Source organism: Taudactylus pleione, unplaced genomic scaffold, assembly GCF_031769625.1.
Source record: "Taudactylus pleione unplaced genomic scaffold, aTauple2 ptg000086l, whole genome shotgun sequence".
NCBI lineage: Eukaryota > Metazoa > Chordata > Amphibia > Anura > Myobatrachidae > Taudactylus > Taudactylus pleione.
Genome location: NW_028284488.1, coordinates 13,030,669 through 13,048,994, shown reverse-complemented (window position 1 = coordinate 13,048,994; position 18,326 = coordinate 13,030,669). Strand labels below are relative to the sequence as shown.

At 44.1% G+C, this 18,326-nt stretch overlaps 1 protein-coding gene across 4 annotated transcripts in view; it reads left to right on the top strand.

The window, feature by feature from the left end:
- The window catches only part of IL15RA (interleukin 15 receptor subunit alpha), an 87,979-nt gene extending 70,442 nt beyond the window's left edge, over positions 1-17,537 (top strand). For 3 of the 4 annotated variants that reach the window (XM_088468904.1, XM_088468901.1, XM_088468903.1), the window contains 3 exons: positions 9,861-9,890; positions 9,973-10,039; positions 14,724-17,537. In XM_088468904.1, coding sequence (XP_088325030.1) covers positions 9,861-9,890; positions 9,973-10,039; positions 14,724-14,850 — 224 coding nt within the window. In that variant the 3' untranslated portion in view covers positions 14,851-17,537. The remainder of the gene's footprint in view (positions 1-9,860; positions 9,891-9,972; positions 10,040-14,723) is intronic. The other variant, XM_088468902.1, reaches the window with a different exon arrangement.
- The last annotated feature ends 789 nt before the right edge of the window (positions 17,538-18,326 follow it).

Below are 18,326 nucleotides of genomic sequence, written 5' to 3'. Positions count from 1 at the left end.
TCGGGAATCTGCGCAGGCGCCAGACCTGTTCTGCACATGTGCAGAACGGGTCTGCAAGCCTTCACAGAAACTGGCAGCAACCTGTCAGTGATTGACAGTCTGCTGCCGTATGGGGACGGAGAGGGGGCGGCGATGCCCTCCGTTTCCCGAAATGGAGGCGTGTCGCTGCCGTTGCAGGGGAGGGCAGAAGCCAGGATCTCCGTTGGCTGAAGTTTTCTTGGCCTCTTCCTCTAAACTGCGGCGGCCGGCTGCGGGACCCCATGGGTCACCGCAGCTGGCCGGTAGTACACAGATTATCCAATGCTGCGTTGGTCAACGCAGCTCTGATAAGCAATGTACAGGAGGCATGATGCCTCCTGCTGCATTACTATATCTGCAAGGGTCACAATTTCAAAGCTGCCTGCATGCATATATCTATAGCCTGCGTGCAGCTTGGCAATTACGATCCTTGCAGAATCAGGCTCACAGTGCTGTGACTAGACTCCTAAAAGAAGAGCTATACAGTGTTCTGGGACTGTACTAATAATTAAAATAGAATTAGAACAAGATGTGAAGGTGACTGACTGCGCTTCCTAATTAGAATACTCTTCTGCAGTTTTCTAATATAGCCCCCCTCCCTTAGGAAATTAGATGATAGATCTAAAAAGGTGGCACTGAGTATAGGTACTATTTCTGATTATACCTTTCTATTAGTGCATATGAATACAAATAAATAGTTTTATTATTAGCAAAATACATTACTTTTGTGTAGAGTGGCTATATATAAAATACTTTTATACAGGTACAACTTATGCTGTCTTATGTTGATACGGAGAACGCAGTTGCTCAAAAGAGGCCAGGAAATCTCCATTAGCCGACGGAGATTCTGACCTCTTCCCTCCCCCCCCAATGGCAGTGACACTCCTCCGGTTGGGGAAACAGAAGCCGTCACCACCCCCTCCCCGCCCAAAAACTGCAGCAGACGGCGAATCACTGACAGTCTGCTGCCGCTCTGCGTGCAATCACGCAGGACCCGTACATGCGCAGTATGGGTCTTGCGCCAGTGCATAACGGCACAATCGGAGATGTGCGTTATCCATCAGGTTAGTGCACATCTCTAAATTCGCCCCTATGGTCCGCCAAAGCAAGTTAGTATTGGAAAACTGTATGGTCCATATATATAGTTCTCAGATGAATATCTGCCCATGACTTTTATGAAAATGAGCAACGCAAGCATTTTAAAAGGCAATGGGGCCTGATTCAGACCCGGACGCTAAGCAGCTGACGCACGCTATGAGTGATTATCGCACGTTTGCGTCAAAATACACATGCGAGAACCAGTCACTGCGTCCGGGAATTTTGTGCTCGTAGTACACAGACTGGATGCTACTATGAGTGACAGTGCCGTTTGTGGGTGGTAACAGGGGAAGGTGCTTGTGAACGGGGGAGTGGTGCTGCGAACGCAGGCGTGTCTGGGCGTCAAAATGGAGTTTTATGGGTGTGCATAATTAGCATGGAAGCATCATTGTACACGTCACTTGTTTGTATTTCAGCCTGCAGTGCTTGCGGCGGGGTAGGGTCTACCTCAAGCACTGCGTGCAGCTCCGATGGCTCTGATTATATCATACACTTCCTGGAGATGACGTGTGTTAAGAAAGAAAAGTGGGCGTCTTTATACCGGCGTGCGTTCGCTCTGCTGTCGCTCTCTAAGACATAGAGGGCGTCCTTACACAAGACAGTGCGATCGTGTAATTTGCATACCCGGCCTCTCTTGGCTGCGAGAGAGCACAGCTTAGTGTCTGGGTCTGAATCGCCCCCAGTGCCTTCTGCACTTTATTTATAGTTGTGCCTTAAAATAGTGGATGGTGCACTTGCTTTTTCTAAATAATAGTCAAGAACCTAATCCTAAGTAAAAGTGCCTTTTAGTGGTTCCCCGACAGCTGTACCGCTTCTGCTGTTGTCTTAGTCACCGGCGTTCCGCTGGTTAATTTTACCGTTAAGTGTAGCCGCTCCACTTATTTGCTTTTCAGTGAATGTCCCTGGCATTCCTCTATGTCCTTCCTTCTCCGTTGTTGTTGTCCCGGTGTAAACTGGTCAGGTCTTCCAGGGGTCTGTAGCTGAGTTGGTCGGTGGGTCTGCAGTGTGAAAGCGGTCCCCAAATGAGATGTAGTTGCTCATGCAGCTCCTGTAGCCTTTAACGCTTTTCACCCCATGGGGGGCTCCCTCTGAGAAAAATGATGTGGAGTTACTGGTTTAAATAGCCCAGGCAATTTTGCATGCTGATCTGAGTTCAGCCTGCGTGCGACAGTCCGATTGTCGTGCTTGGGGGCACTTGTGTCGCTGGTGTTGCCAGGATGTGTGCTTGTTGGGGGTGCTGAACTGGTTACTGTGGTAACCGACTAACCGTGCTTAGGTCGGTCAGCGTGTGATGCGGCCGTGCACGTGTATGCTGCCTGTGTCCTTCGTAGGCTGGACCGTGCGGCGCTCGTACATAGCCGGGGGTGGTTGCTGCCCGGGTGGCTGCTTAGCGCGTCTGCGTTGGGTGCAGGCGTGTGAGCTAGGTTCGGAGCTTGTTCGTGGATTGGTGGTTGTGGAAGAGACTCCAACGCGTGTCTGCCTTTTGGCCTTTGTCAAGGAGTAAAAGTTACTGATTGCTGTTTGGTTGGGGTTAAATGAGGCTACCTGGTCATGTGCTGCTGTGTTGGGCCAATAGAGTGTGTGGAGGGTGTGGTTGTCGAGTGGATGATTGATAGGTCAATACAGATCTGTGATGAAGGGTGGTGGCTATGGTAGCGATATGTTTATATCGTCTTTACTGTGCAATATTGAGATCTATGAGTGGATTGCCGTGCAGATTGCCAATAATACGGTGTTGGACGTGTGCAGGGGGAGAGGGGGGTTTGAGTGATCAGAAGTATCGGGGGAGGTGGCGTGGTGTGTGTAAAGAGTGGTAGCTAGGGGTCGGCGGGTATGCGTTGTGGTGGGATATTGTGGGAAGATGGGATAATGGGGGGATGAGGTACCATAGGTAGGGATGGTGGGTCCCATGTGGGAGTGGAGGTGTCTCGTGTAGTGTGCCACTTGGTGTTGTGTTAGTGGGTATTCTGGTGGTGTGGGCGGCAAACATAGTGGGTATGGCTAGTGTTCTTGTAGTGGAGTGTTGGATTGGTGCTTGGGTTGATGCAGGGGTGTGTGTGTGGTGGGTATGTGATATTGTTCCATGTATAGTCGGGTGGTTCGTTACATGGAGGGGTAGTATTGGTGGTGTGGTGGCGGGAATGTTGGGGAGGGTTGGGTGATGTGCAACTTACAGGATAGGGCGGTGGTTGGATCTACATCTGTGGGATGGTATGTGTAGATGGTAGATCGATGTCAAAGAGGGGTGGCATTGGTGATTGGGGGTGGGGGAGGAGGTATACTCCCACTGCCTCGCTCTGACTGGATCTAACTAGATCCAACAGCAGGCACGCGGGGCAGGCTCCTCATGTCGCGGGTGACGCCATGACTTTACCCCCACTGCATCACTGGGAATGCTTGCCTCTGAAGCGCTCGGAGGCTTCTTTAGTCTCTGGTCACTTCAGAGGCCAGCGTTCCACAGCAGGGGTCGGCAGGGAAAAGTGCTGGGCGGTAGGCTGTTTCTGCCGGGCGATGCGCCCGCAGAAAGCAGCCTGGGGAGAACATTGGTGGTGGAAACCATCTTTCGGTTGTTCATTTCCTATTGTTAATTGTTTTAGTGAGGTTGTCCCTGAGGCTGGGTGCTTTCCTGTAGATGATCCGTGGTTTTGTCGGTAGTATGTGTGTCAGTGTTTTGTCTTTTTGTAGTATGTTCCAATGTTTGTTGATAATTGTTCTAATTGAAGTGGCATTTGAGTTGTATTGGGTGATGAATGGTATTGTGTTCTCTGATACAGTCTTACTTGTTTTTTTGTTGTATTCCAGTAGTTGTGTCCTGTCTTTTTTGCTTATCTGAATGAATGTCTCGTGTATTTTGGTTTTGTCATATAGTTTTATCGATGAACTGCTGTTTCAGTTGTTCTCCTTATTTGTGGTAGTCTTTTAGTTTTGTACAGTTTCTCCTCATGCGTGTAAATTGTGCTGTGGGAATGTTTTGCAGCCAGATAGGGTGGTGGCCGCTGTTTGATAGAATATAGCTGTTACCGTCGACCTGTTTTTGGAATGTTTTTGTGTGAATTTTGTTTTGGTCAATGAATATGTGGAAGTCTAGAAAGTTAACGTCTGTCATGCTTTGGTGCGTGGTGAAGTTTAGGTTCCGGTCGTTAGTATTGATATGATCAATTAATTTTTCGAGTGTGTCTGGTGGTCCTTTCCAGATGCATAGGATGTCGTCGATGTATCACATCCAGAGGACTAAATTCGCCTCCCAGTTATGTCCTGTCCATATGCGTTCGTCCTCCCATTTGCTCATGTACAGGTTTACATAACTGGGGGTGAATCGAGTCCCCATAGCGGTCCCAGTGGTCTATCTGTAGTATGTGCCGTTTAACCAGAAGTAGTTGTGTTTCAGTATGAAGTCTTTTGTGCAACTTTTTACCTTCAAATGCATTTTATTCACACAACGATGCTCCTGCTGATTAAAATAATATGCAGCATGCCTATATTCTGTGTGTGACTGCGGGTGTATCTGCATGCGAAACACTGCGTTACAGTGTTGCAGCCGCTGACACTGTAACGTAGCGTTTCACATGCAGATACACCCGCACTCGCTCACAGAACATAGGCATGCTGCATATCATTTTAATCAGCAGAAACAGCTTCTGCTATCTATTAACATCGCTGTGTAAATAAGACACATTTGAAGGTAAAAAAGTTGCACAAAAATGCTCGGCGCTATCGAGTCACTCCACGGCACGGCGCGACTAAAAGGGCTATATAAAGCGCAAGGAGGCTAGATGTAAGAGGACCCATCTATATCTTGAATATTTTGCTAGTAACAGATTTAAAAGATATTAAAATTTCCGTATTTTTATGATCTGTGGTTTTGCAGACTTGGCATCTAAGGCAATACTTGAAGCCTTTTTTCGGCTTTGATTCCTGCTTTCCATCCGGTCTCAAGGCTCTGGGGACTAATCTATTTCTCAAATTCTGTGCTCTTTTATACACCAGTCTTGGCTTTGGTGGGAGAATGTGTTTAAGCTTCTCATCTTTCAGGAGGATAGGGTAGTATTTCTTTATAATCCTCTCCAAGGTTCTAGATCATGCATGTCAAACATGCGGCCCAAATAAACACTTTATGCAGCCTGACAGTGTGGGCCCAAATACATATATTATACTGCCCAGACCCTGCTGCGATCGGGTAGTGTTTACTGTATTTAAAACTGGGAACGCTGGTCTCTGAAGCGATCAGAGTCTAAAGAAGCCTCTGATCGCTTCAAAGGCCAGCGCTCCCAGTGATGTAGTGTGCGGGTGATGTCATGACATCACCCGCGAATAGGGGAGTCTGCACTTGTTGAATCAAGTTAGATCCAGTCAGCAGCATCCTCTACACGGTAGCGCTGATGGCGTGGACTGGAGCTGTGCCCAGTGGCCAGCATGAACAAAGGTAAGTACCGCACAGGGGGGGTGGGGGCCTTTTCTACACTGGGAGAGGGCACAGCATAAGGGGCATTACTGAGGGCATTGCATAAGGGGCACTACTAAGGGCATTACTGGGGGCACTGCATTAGGTGCATAACTGGGGGCACTGCATAAGGGGCATTACTGGGGTCTCTGCATAAGGTGCAATACTGGGGTCACTGTATAAGGGGCACTGCATAATGGGCACTACTAGGGGCATTACTTGTGCGCACTGCAGAAGGGGCTCTAATAAAGGGGGATTGCATAATGGGCTCTAATACAGGGGGCATTGCATAATGGGCACAACTTCAGGGGGCATTGCTTAAGGGGCTCTAATACAGGAGGGCATTGCATAAGGGGCACTACTACAGGGTGGACTGCATTGGTTTTTATTAATAATAAACCTTTCAAAAATTGCATATAAAGCTTTTTTTTTTTTTTTTTTTTGCGGCCCACATACTCTTAGACCATGAATAGAGGGAATAGCCTACACCTGTCCATGAAATAGCTTTTGAGTTGATAGTCCCATTACTTTTGGCCCCTTAAAAACTGGGAGGCACATATAGAAACCGTTGTAATTCCTACACCGTTCACCTGATTTGGATGTAATTACCCTCAAATTAAATCTGAAAGTCTGCAGTTAAATCACATCTTGTTTGTTTCATTTCAAAGCCATTGTGGTGGTGAATAGAGGCCTAAATATGAAAATTCTGTCAATGTCCCAATATTTATGGACCTGACTGTATATATGTGTAGACAGATTGGTCTCCAATGTAGCTTTACAATACAGACCTTAGTAGAGGTAGTCCTGGTCTGGCATGTGAATATCCCCGGGGGAGGGCTGCAGAGCTTCTAGGAGGAGGTATGGACCAGCAGGGAGCAGGAAGCCCGGGCCACCAGTCTGAGCGCCGCTTGGAGAATCTGCAAGGGGGCAAGAGGTGGAGATGATACACCCGCTATCCCGCTACTCAGCCGGACCCAGCCAGGAGCGGCAGCGGGAGTTCCAGAGCGTCAGGCGCCGACTGCAGCACTCTGTGAGGAGGGAGGATGGAGACGCGGCTGTGAGGACCCGCGGCGTCCAGCCGTGGCCGCGAGCTGGAAGTCCAGTCACCTCGCCGGCGGCGCAGATCCGGACACAGATGCCGCTCCAAGTCCGGTAAGGAGGTCGTAGAGCGCGGGGTAATGGCGTCAGGAGGCTCCCAAGGCAGGCCTCTGGTGTGGGTTAGCGGGATGAGACGCCGTCAGGGGATGAAACGCCGTCAGGGGGTCCCACAAATACAGTCAACAGGACCCCTGTGTCCTCAGCGGGGCTCTGGGTGGTGGAGGTTGGTGGATTTGTCCCCCAGGATTAGCAGGGGAATCCGCTAGGAGATGCTGGGTGTGGAGCTCCTAAGAAAAGCACCCACCATCTTAGGCCACCAAGCCACGCCCCCCTAAATGGTCCCATTTTAATCTTGATGAAACAACTGTTTGCTTGGAAAACCATTAAATACTTTATACTATACATCATGGGCGTAGCTATAGTGGGTGCAGGTGGAGTCATTGCTATTCGGTCCAGAGGCTTAGGGGTCCTGGACCCAGGTCATTTATTTGTCTACCAAGTTTCTGGAATTGCCTGCTAATGCTGTTCGACCCGTGGCTTGACCTGAAAAGGGGAACTCGTCTATGCTCGTATAGGTGTCAGTCTCTGTCTCTCCCTCTCAAGTAATGCTCCACACTAATATGATCCATCTCCTGCCTTCATGTTTTACTCTCATAGGCACAGTTGAGCTAATCAGTGAGCCTACCATTGTTGGAAAATAAATAAGCTTCTCTTTGATTACAGTCTTTGTGAATTGAGCTTTGTTGCAGGGATTGAGCTCTGAGATTAGGACTGTTCCAGAAAGGGAAAGTATAATTAAGAAATTCTCCACTCAATGTGAAAATTCCGGCAGGACCAACTATTCTCCTCTTGTAGGAGCTGGTTGGTCTTCCTCCTCTGTATTTACATTCACTGTAAACGTCAATCTGCTGAGCCCTGAAGGTCCTGCAGATGTGGGACTACCATGAAATATTCAAAAGATGCCAATAGGGATTCGCAAATAAGGTGAGATAAGTTAAGGAGTCAATGGAATATAATATCCTACCTTACTTCTATGTAGGATAAAGCTGTCTGATAGGGTGACATTCCATTTTCATTGAGTGGTATGTGTAGTGGATATTATACTGGTAAGAGGGTGTGTGTTGTGAATGTTAATAATGTACTGGGGTCACTGTAATGTGGCACAATTTGAACAGGTGGCACTGTAATTTGGCATAAAGTGAATTGGAGGGCACAGTAATGTTACATTACAAGACCTGGAAGCAATGTAATGTGGCACAATATATAAACCAGAGGCACTATAGTGTGGCATAATATGAACTGAGGACACTGTAATGGTACCTAATATGATTGGACACTGCATTGTGGCTTACTATAAACTGGAGTCACTTTAATATTGCACAGTATTACATGGGAACACTACAATGTGGCATAATTTCAAATTGGGACACTACAATGTATCATAATATGAACTGAGGGCAATTCAATGTGGCATAATATGAACTGATGGCTCTGCAATGTGGTATAATATGAACTGCTGATACTACAATGTGGGATAATATAAACTGAGGGCATTTCACTGTCGCATATATATTGGGGTCACTGTGTGGCATAATGTGAACTGGGGGTACTGTACTGGCAGCACAACTATGTGATTATATGGTGAACTGGGGCACTACAATGTAGTATAATATGATCTGAGAGCACTGTATGGCATAATGTGTACTAGCAACACTACAGTGTTACATATTGTGAACTAGGGACACTACAGTGTAGCATAATATGAACAGGGAGCATGGTGTGATATAATGTGCACTAGGACACTACTATGGTGCATAAATGAACTAGGGCACTACTATGGGGCATAAAATAAACTATGACACTACTATGGGGTATAAAATAAACTATGACACTACTATGGGGCATAACATTAACTAATCACTACTTTGGGGCATAGAATGACAACATTCTGCGGATACCAAATGTGTCGCTCTAGAAGCATTAGAACTGGGACCTCTTCAAAATGTTGCTATGGGGGCCACAAATTTCTGGCTACGCCCCTACTGTACATTGTAGTTGTTTATAAGATCGAATATGGATCTAATCACTTTGGTTGAGCTTACCTAACATTTTTTAGTCTAAAGTTGACAATTTATTGCACATTTTCTACATTTCAAAATTATTTTATGAACCAATTTATAAAATAAATTTGAAACCATTTTAACCATCTCTGTTTCTAATGTCCCCATGAGGAGTGCATAGGACATACAGTCAAATTGAAAGTATCCTAGATCTGGCCAGACAGGCATATCAGAATTACTGCCCAAGCAACAGATCTCTGACAGATTTGACCTTTACAGTTACATATGTGTGTGGTTCAGTCTTTAAAATCGGGCAGCTCAGGACAAACAAATAGATCAAACAAAGCAAAACTAGCATGGTCATATACTGACAGCATGCATGGTCAGGCAGTAGCTGTATACGTGGCCATATTCCAATTGATCATTTACTATCTCTCCTTAAGATCTCTATTAGTTCTTGATGGTCTTTCTGGACCCACATGTGTAATGCTCGCTATACAATAAACATATCGTGTGTAGAAGCAGTCAACGATTTGTTGTAGAAACCATATTTACGTGTGTACACACAATTCGTCTTTCAACTACTTACAGTACAGCTATATCACATCGGCCGTGCTGCACAGCAGATGCGATGTTTCTGGAAGATATGTCGATAACACGCAGAGTGTACAGTCAACCAAACGAGCGCACAACAGGTCAGCCGCTTGGTGCAAATTGTAGGAACATTTGGCACAGTTCAACAAGACAGTTGGACCCTGTGTACAAAGAAACAATTGATTGGTGACGATCCTCTGAACAGAACTATTTTTCGGATACAACGATGGTTGTTTAATGTATATGAACAATATCGTTTGTGCTCGATCGTTCGGGAAATCGTCAGGTCAGTCGGCAGTTGCATTGCTCAAATGTGTACCCCACATTACAGCTTGCATCCATATTGGTCTAGAAAGCCTTAATTGCAGCCTTATTCACAGCATATATTGGTACCTTATTACTGTAAAAATGTAGCCAAGTATAATTGGTCACAGAACGGAACATGCATGATTAATTAGTAAAATGTTTCTAGGTGCATTTACTAGCATTGCCCATTTTAACCAATTATAGAAAGGAATACCTAACATTGTTTTCTTCTTTTACATGAGCAGAACCTATGGGGCAGCAAGCTAAAACAATATGTAAGAAAAAGACAAAACACAAACAGTTAGTTATTTGGCTTGCATGACATAAAAGTAATTTGTGCTCTCTATTCTGTTTTAGCAGTAGGCATATCTGGAGCTTTCATATTTCTTACAGTCGTCGTTCTACTCATTGCCCTAATAATAAGGTGAGTGGATTTTTTTGCATGACTTTTTTCATTTATTTGGGTCACATCACTGACAGTTGTGTTGTATGGTAGAAACTGGGCAAGAAACAAAATGAAATTTAAGCGAATACCTCCTCCTAGGGAGCCATATTCTATGCACATTCTCCAAACACAGCCACTAATTTGCAATATCTACACCATTCTGCCTGCCCTTGAGAAAGGTGTGGATGGCACATCGAAACGGCCATCCAGCTGGGACTGGTTTACATTCCATTTCTAACACAGCAGTAAAGGCTACAGTTGATAAGTACATTGCTTATGTATTCTGACAAAATGGCTCTCTTACTCTGATTGATTCTTTTTTTGCATATGATATGGGTGTCCTAGTCTCTTTTAGCTCACAGAAGCTCTGCACTCACCATATATATTACAGACACTCCAAACTGTATTCTCTGTACTCTATAAATAGGGAATGTCCGTTTCAGTTGTTGCAATATTTCTTAAAGGGGGGGTATCCACTAGACGATAAAGTTGAACGATAATGATAAAATCGTTCGATAATCGTTCAAACATCGTTTGTAGATCGTGCAGTAATTGTTTCTAACGATGTATGATGTGCGCTCCCGCTGGTCATTTGATCGTCTCCTCCATCGACTGAACATACAGGTCAATTTCACTTGATTGCTTACAAATCGTTTACATATCGTTTACACATCGTTCACGCTGAACGATCAAACGATGAACCACTATCTGCCCACTATAGCTGAAAGCTCTCAATCACAGATTAAATCAACATAGTTTATTGTTAGATCTTTTGCAAATCGTTTGCAAATCTTTTGCAAATTGTTTGCAAATCTTTTGCAAATTGCTCAGAGTGGAAGATCATATTTCAAGGGAAACTTCAAGGGAAAATCGTTAAGAGGTTGGACAGGGATAAAATCGTCTAGTGGATGCCCCCCATTAGATGACCCACTGCGCCAAAGTCATCCCCCATCTGGTCAGTCCTACCATATCACTCGGAATAATAAGCATGACAATTGCTATCACATTAGTGTTAAACATAAGATATGCTTCCTGATTTGAAGCTCACCTGCACACAGGCTTTTAAAGTAAGACCTCCACCAAGCATATCAGCTATAAAATGTTTCAAATGATGTGTGCAGATGTTGATACTGCAGAGTTCTATAGACCCACATCAGCTGATAACTCATACTATGAACAGCCCAGTTAGTTAATCAGTAGTGTTGGTTCATTGTTAGATAATAGGTACAGCTGTGCTCACTGTTACATGTACATTGGTAATGGAGTGAAGCTTGAGCAGAACAGTGTCTTATACAACTCACTAGTTGGTGAGTGTAAGCTGCTTGCAGGTAATGGTGCAAGATGCTGAAACAGCTTTTATATACAGGGATTAACCGGGTTTTTCATGGTAGCTAAGCAGGAGACTACTGTCTCCCACCATGTCATTCTACACAGAGCTAAGATGGCTGCAGTTACATGTGCAGTAGCACATCAAGTACAAGAATGGAGCTCCTTGCAGACTCTGAGGTCTATATAGTGTTAGGAGACAGAGTGAAAAGTGATACCAGCCAATCGGCACCTAACTGCCATCTCACAGGCTGTGTTTGAAAAATGACAGTTGGGAGCTGATTATCACTTTTCACTCTGTCTCCTAACACTGCTTAGTAAATAGACCCCTCTGAGTTTAAGTTCCCAGAATGTATGCACAGTGTGGAGACAGTACAGGAGCACACTGCTTTCTAACATAAAACGCCTGGGAAAGCACTTATGTTTAACACTAATGTGTTAGTAATGCCTGTGCTTATAATTCTTTGTGATATAGTAGGACTGACCAGATGCTGAAGACTTTAACGCAGTTGGTCAGGTCATCAAATGTTGCAACAATTGAAACTTAAGCTGGGTACACACTGAGCGATGTGTACCCAGCCGATATGTCGGGTCGTATCTTCATTATGTGCAACGGGGCCGCATGCGATTGCGCCGCATATTGGCATTACACACAGAGTGATGTGCCCGATATTCTGTTCTGATTCGTCCGGAAAACTACATCATATGCCAATATCGTCTCTGTGTACCAAGCTTAATATTCCTTGTGTATACATACACACCCATCAGCCATAACATAATTATTTTGTTACAATGGTACCTGTCAAATAGTAAAACAGCATGAACTGTGTAGTTTTATGAATATTCAATCAGAAGCAACTGGAGATGCAGGCTACTATAGAAATGACTATTGAAAAGTAAATGAAAAAAAATTAATCTAGAAATTCCCCCCCAAAAATTAAAACAAATGCTAATACAACCATAAGTCATAGATTTCACACTATTCAACCAAACTGCCTTGACTGGCATGTAGATGTACATACACTGTGAGAACAATTATGACTTATGTCTATACCCGTTTTGTTGAAAAAATACTCTGAGTATATCTCTGGTAGTACTGTACAATGATTCTTTCACCCAAATCCCTTAGATAGTCTTAGGGTGCACATCCACTTGCCGATTTCCATGAGTGATTGAACGATAACGATTTTGTTATCATTCAATCGCTCATGAATCGGGCACATTAATGTCGGAAACGACCAGCGATTCCCGCTGGTCGTTTCCAACATCAATCATCGGCTGAACATGCTGTCAACCTGGCAACAACGTCAGCATGTTAGGTTGATGTGCCTACACTGCACTGAATAACTGCTCGTTCAGTGTAGGTACAGCACAGACCATGACACGACTGCACGATTACAGTGTCGTAATCGTGCAGTCGTTTCAAAGACTGCTGGTGGATGTGCCCCTTAACAGATTTGATCCTGCTTCAACCGATCAATACATTCTGAAGGATTCTCAGAAAAGCATACAGAATCTTCAGTTAAAAGCATGGCATCTTTTTTATAATCTTAACAAAATATTGATACATTCAGAGCAGACAGTCATTTTGTTACACTCCCTGCCTACAAGGGGGAGATAATTTTGAAAGACTATGCTGATTACAGTATGCCAGGGAAATGAAGAAACAGCTGTCTGACAGGAACTGTTATCATCAATTGATATGACTCCATGATATTCTACAAAATGGTGATTGATATGAAGGTCAGTCTGGGAGACAAACACCAATATATTAGTAAAGAAACAGCAGATTTCTTAACACAAACACAACCATTTACAGTGGCAAACGCAGGATTTCTAGAGGGGGGTTTCCAAATGCCTGCTTTTAGAGTGAGTGTGGCCAGTCCATGAAGAGGGTAGAATTAGCACTTAACCAGTTTTAATATGCGTCATACAAAGTATATTGTGTGTCATAATTCCAGCATATACAGGACCAGCAATCACAGTAAGCCATTAAATGCGGCAGTAGGGCCATCCTGTTTGAGCTGAATGGTTTTATTTTAGATGTGGGCACCATTCCAGAGTATTAGAGCAAGTCCGGGAATCTGTGGGAGCAGCAGAATAACCTAGCACTGCCCTGGACATATATGTTCATATTGGGCTCTATAGCAGTGCACCCCTGACACTGCATTTTACCAGATCTCCTAGTTGGTGCACAGGTTATTTATTACTGTCTGATACATGTTAAAAGATCCACAGGTGGTGCTAATTATTTCATTTGTGATACTGTGAAGAACATGCAACACTAGTAAAATTCTATTACATTACTATTTCTATTGTGGTCATGGTGTGGGCTGGGGAGGGGGGTTTCCAGGCAGATGGAAACCCCCCTGCCTTTGCCTATGATTTACAACAATTTCTTTACTCCCTACCCAAGATGCATTCGAGACTGGTACATCCTCCAGGTTGGCATATAATCTCTACACAGGACTCCTAATATCACCTCATAATACCACCTTGTATTTTCTAAAAGTCATATGATACCCCTTTCAGATATAAAATCCCGGCTTGTACACGGGATACTGAGCACAGGTTGAAGCCCGGCTATCTCTTTTACACAAGGGTGACGACCCGGGTTATTCCTGGGTCGTCACCCTACACACCGGACATGGGTCTTACAGTGACCTGGGTCTTCCGGCATTCAGATGTTCTCTCCAAGTGCTGCTGTCCTCAGCCAATCAATTTCTTTCCACATGACTGGGTCGCACCTTTCAGACTTTCCAGCCGGTTTGTTGCAAGTCTTGGGAAAAAGTCTGATAGCGACCAGGGTAGCGGATACCGGACTGCCAACCCCATTTTACCTTTCACACATATGCCAGACCCGGGTCGATGTGCATTCTCGAGCAAACATCCGGGTTTTTGGCTTCTGTGTGAAAGGGGAATATCTGATACCACTGATTTCTTGTTGGTGACATTTTGATGATGCAAGTTATACACCATTATCAACATCATTCATAAGTTATGTCCCTTGCTGTAGTACATGAGGCACATTTATACAGTTGTGTGACAGTTTGATATTTTTATGTTTTGTGTATTTTTCTTTTTTACAATAATTTCTATAGGAGTCTGTATTTTTGATTCTCAGTGTGCTGGTAAAGAATATAACTATGTATTTAAGCTACGGTTTTCATGCTGCTATACTTAATGCGAGGCTATGTCTTATAGTTCTTCTATTTCCTCCTATACCTTTGTGCATCCTCCCAAAGTCATTTTCTACTTTTAGTTCTGTTGGGTTGTATCCTTGTGGGGATTGTCGCTAAACATTAGAATGATTGCATATTGCTTGTTTTCTCACCAGGCGCAGAAATAGACATTCTCAGCCATATACTGCAGATATCCATGTGCCACTGCAACATAGTAATATACACGACAGCTCTTCAGCTCCCCATCTGACAGAGAATGAAGAAGAATCAGGTTTTCTGTAATGTACTCTCATTCTAAATATGTATGTAGCAGAAGACATTGTTTCCGACACCGTCCATAATAGTGCAGTGTTCCCCTTCCTGCACATCATCTGTGAGAGTCTGCACTGTGGGCACAGTCCTGAAGAAGAGAATATGGCAAGTGTACAGTATGAAAATAAAGGACTGACATATGAATCACAGAGACAATGCAGCAGTGTAACAAATGGGAAAGTCTGGACCACTGTTACGTGCATTGGCTGTGTCAGTGTGCACACTATCGGAAAGAGTCAACAAGTGGTGGCATTATGTATTAGGTGCAACATTGTTTTACGCTGCAGTGAAATATAGAAGTATTTTGCTGAGATGTAGTAGAGGGACAGATCATACACAGAATCTCCCCAGGACTGTGTGTGAGTTTTATAGTATGTACATATGCACAGTACAGGCATTAGCATTTGCCCTAGAAGTGTATATGTGGGATATCACGAGAAGACCAGATTTAGGGCATCTTTCTGATTCTGGTTGGGTATGGGATGCCGGCGCTCGGAATCCCAGCGGTCAGAATCTCGATGCTGGCATCCCAACAGGGTTAAAATACCAACAACGGCCGGTAAGTACCCTATCTCAACCCCTACCCACTCCCTAAACCTAACTTCCCCCCCTAGTGCCTAACCATAACCCCCCCCTAGTTCCTAACCCACCATCTAGTGCCTAACACTCCCCCTAACCCCTCTACTTACCGTCTGGATGCCGGCATCTGGATTCCCGCGCCAGTGTCCCGACAGCTGGCATTTCAACTACCTTCCTGCATGGAGATGCAGACTGATTGTTTAGAAATGTCATCGCTCAGTTGAGGAGCAGACAAATACCTCCCACAAAAGATGGATCAGTTTGACATCTATGATCTTTTTAGCCAACCTAAACCAATAGATTCCTATTATATAACCAGAAGGAGATAATTTTGAAACCAAGGATTTTGAGCAATTATATTGCTTACATTCATTGGATTTAAATATCCTTTCAATAGTCAGGCACATTTTGGTGTTTATGGATCAAGGCACCATGCTGATTTGTCACAATGACTTTAAAGAAATAAAAAATATTGAAAACCTCAGCTGTAAAATATGGGGAGACACCAGCAATAGGTATCCAGTGACTAGCTGCTGCTAACTCCCTTTGTGCCTTGTGCATCTTTTCATTTCTCTAGTGTTTTTTTGATTTCTACTTTGCTAGTGTATGATCTCATAATAGCAAGTCATGGGTTAGTTCCCACAAGTTCAGGAGAAGCTTTATTCTCTACAGGATTCACTAAGGCTCTGTTGGACTCACTGGGGCAATCAAACTCTCATTATTCTTTAGACCAGTGGTTCTCAAACTCTGTCCTCAGGACCCCACATAGGTCACGTTTTGCAGATCACTCAGCAGGTGCACAGGTGTATTCATTATTCACTGACCTATTTTAAAAGATCCACAGGTGGAGCTAATTATTTCACTTGTGTTTCTGTGAGGAGACCTGAAAAACCTGCACTGTTTGGGGTCCTGAGGACAAAGGGGTCGATTCAGACCCGGACGCTAAGCTGCGATCGCATGCATCCAAAAGGGGTCGGGTAATCAAATTCCACGATCGCACTGTCTGGTGTAAGGACGCCCTCTATGTCTTAGAGCGACGGCAGAGTGAGCGCACACCGGTATAAAGACGCCCACTTTTCTTTCTTAGCACACGTAATCTCCAGGAAGTGTATGATATAATCAGAACCATCGATAGCCATCGGAGCTGCACACAGAGCTTGAGGTAGACCCTACCCCACCGCAAGCACTGCGATCACTGCAGGCTGAAATGCAATCTAGTGACGTGTACAATGACGACTCCATGCTAATTATGCACACCCATAAAACTCCATTTTGACACACAGACACTCCTGCATTCGCCGCAACACTCCCCCGTTCACAAGCACCTTCCCCTGTTACCACCCACAAACGGCATTATCTGTCACTCAAAGTAGCGCTCAGTCTGTGTGCTAGGAGCGATTCCCGATCGCAGTGACTGGGTTCGTGCATGGCAAAGCATGCGCAGACGGGCAACAATCTGCCCATAGCGAGCGTCCGGGTCTGAATCAGGCCCAGAGTTTGAGAACCTGTGCTCTAGACTATGAACTTAATCTTGGTGCATAAAGGTTAGTTGAATTATCCATGATGATCCATTCTGCCCTCCCCCCCCCCTTCCCAAATCATGGAATATTGCAACACATTTAAAAACTCCTTATTCCCATGCTTATTTTAAACCTCCACATATGGGGCAATGCTATATAGTATTTTTTATTATTTATTAAACATAACTAAATGTTATGGAGCTATACGTAGATAACATTTATTATACAATGAATGCACTTTCTTTAAATGTCCTTTAAATAAATATTGGGGGGTTTCTGATAATAGTTTAAACCTTATTTTATAAGATGTTTGTTTATTAATGTACTGTTTTGGTTTAGTTTTATGTTTCTCCAAGGCAGTAAGCATACATGTTATGTCATTTTTATAATAAGTTTGTGTAGAAATCCAGGAAGGAATACTATATTTTATTTATATTTAATCAATTTTAATAAACCTCATACAAGGTACAAGGATTGCTGTGCTGCACTGTATGTGTAAAGGAACCATATCATTTAAGTATTCCCAATGTGAAAAATAGACACATCCAAAGGTTTCAATGGTCCATAAATTTGTTATTAAATATAATTAATGTATTGGGAGTCTTTATCTCTTTTCCATTTCCATTTCTACTTATTGTTTTTTGGTAACAATATTTTAGTTAACTAAAGAGAAATGTAATATATATTAGTTGTAATTAATTTGTTATATGTAGCATAGACATTTTATATTCTCAGTACACACAGGTATATGCAGACAGTGCTAGAATTATTATGTGGTTTCTAAGGTCCGCAGAGGTGAGGAGGGCACTGGTATGCTAGTCTACCGCTGGGGAGGCACCTGCTGTCTTATAATGGGCCTTATTCAGAGATGTACGCAAACCCAATGGTTTGTGTACATCTTTAGTGGCAGAAGGACTGCGCATGACCCATTCTGCGCACTTGCAGAACAAGTCCTGCGAGATCGCTCACAGTGCCCCAATGACATTTGGGGGTGAGGAGAGGACGAGGACCATTCTACAAAACAGAGACATTTCGATCCCAGTTTTGTAGGTGTCTCCAGGCCAGGGTCTGCACCTATCAACACAGATTTCTTGACGCCGGCTGAGCTGTTCAGTCACCCATTCTGAGTAAGCATAGATATACTCCGATGGGAGATGACTGCAGCTATCGCGACCGATGGTCGTGATGATGAATATTGTCATTAGACACCTGCTGCATTAGCATATGTTAGCATCACTGCTGCATCCAAAGACGCAGCAGCCATGCGAACAGTCAATCACTGAATCAGGCCCAATGAATATAAAAGCTCATTGCTGTCTGTTTGCTGTTATTCAGTTCTAACATTAT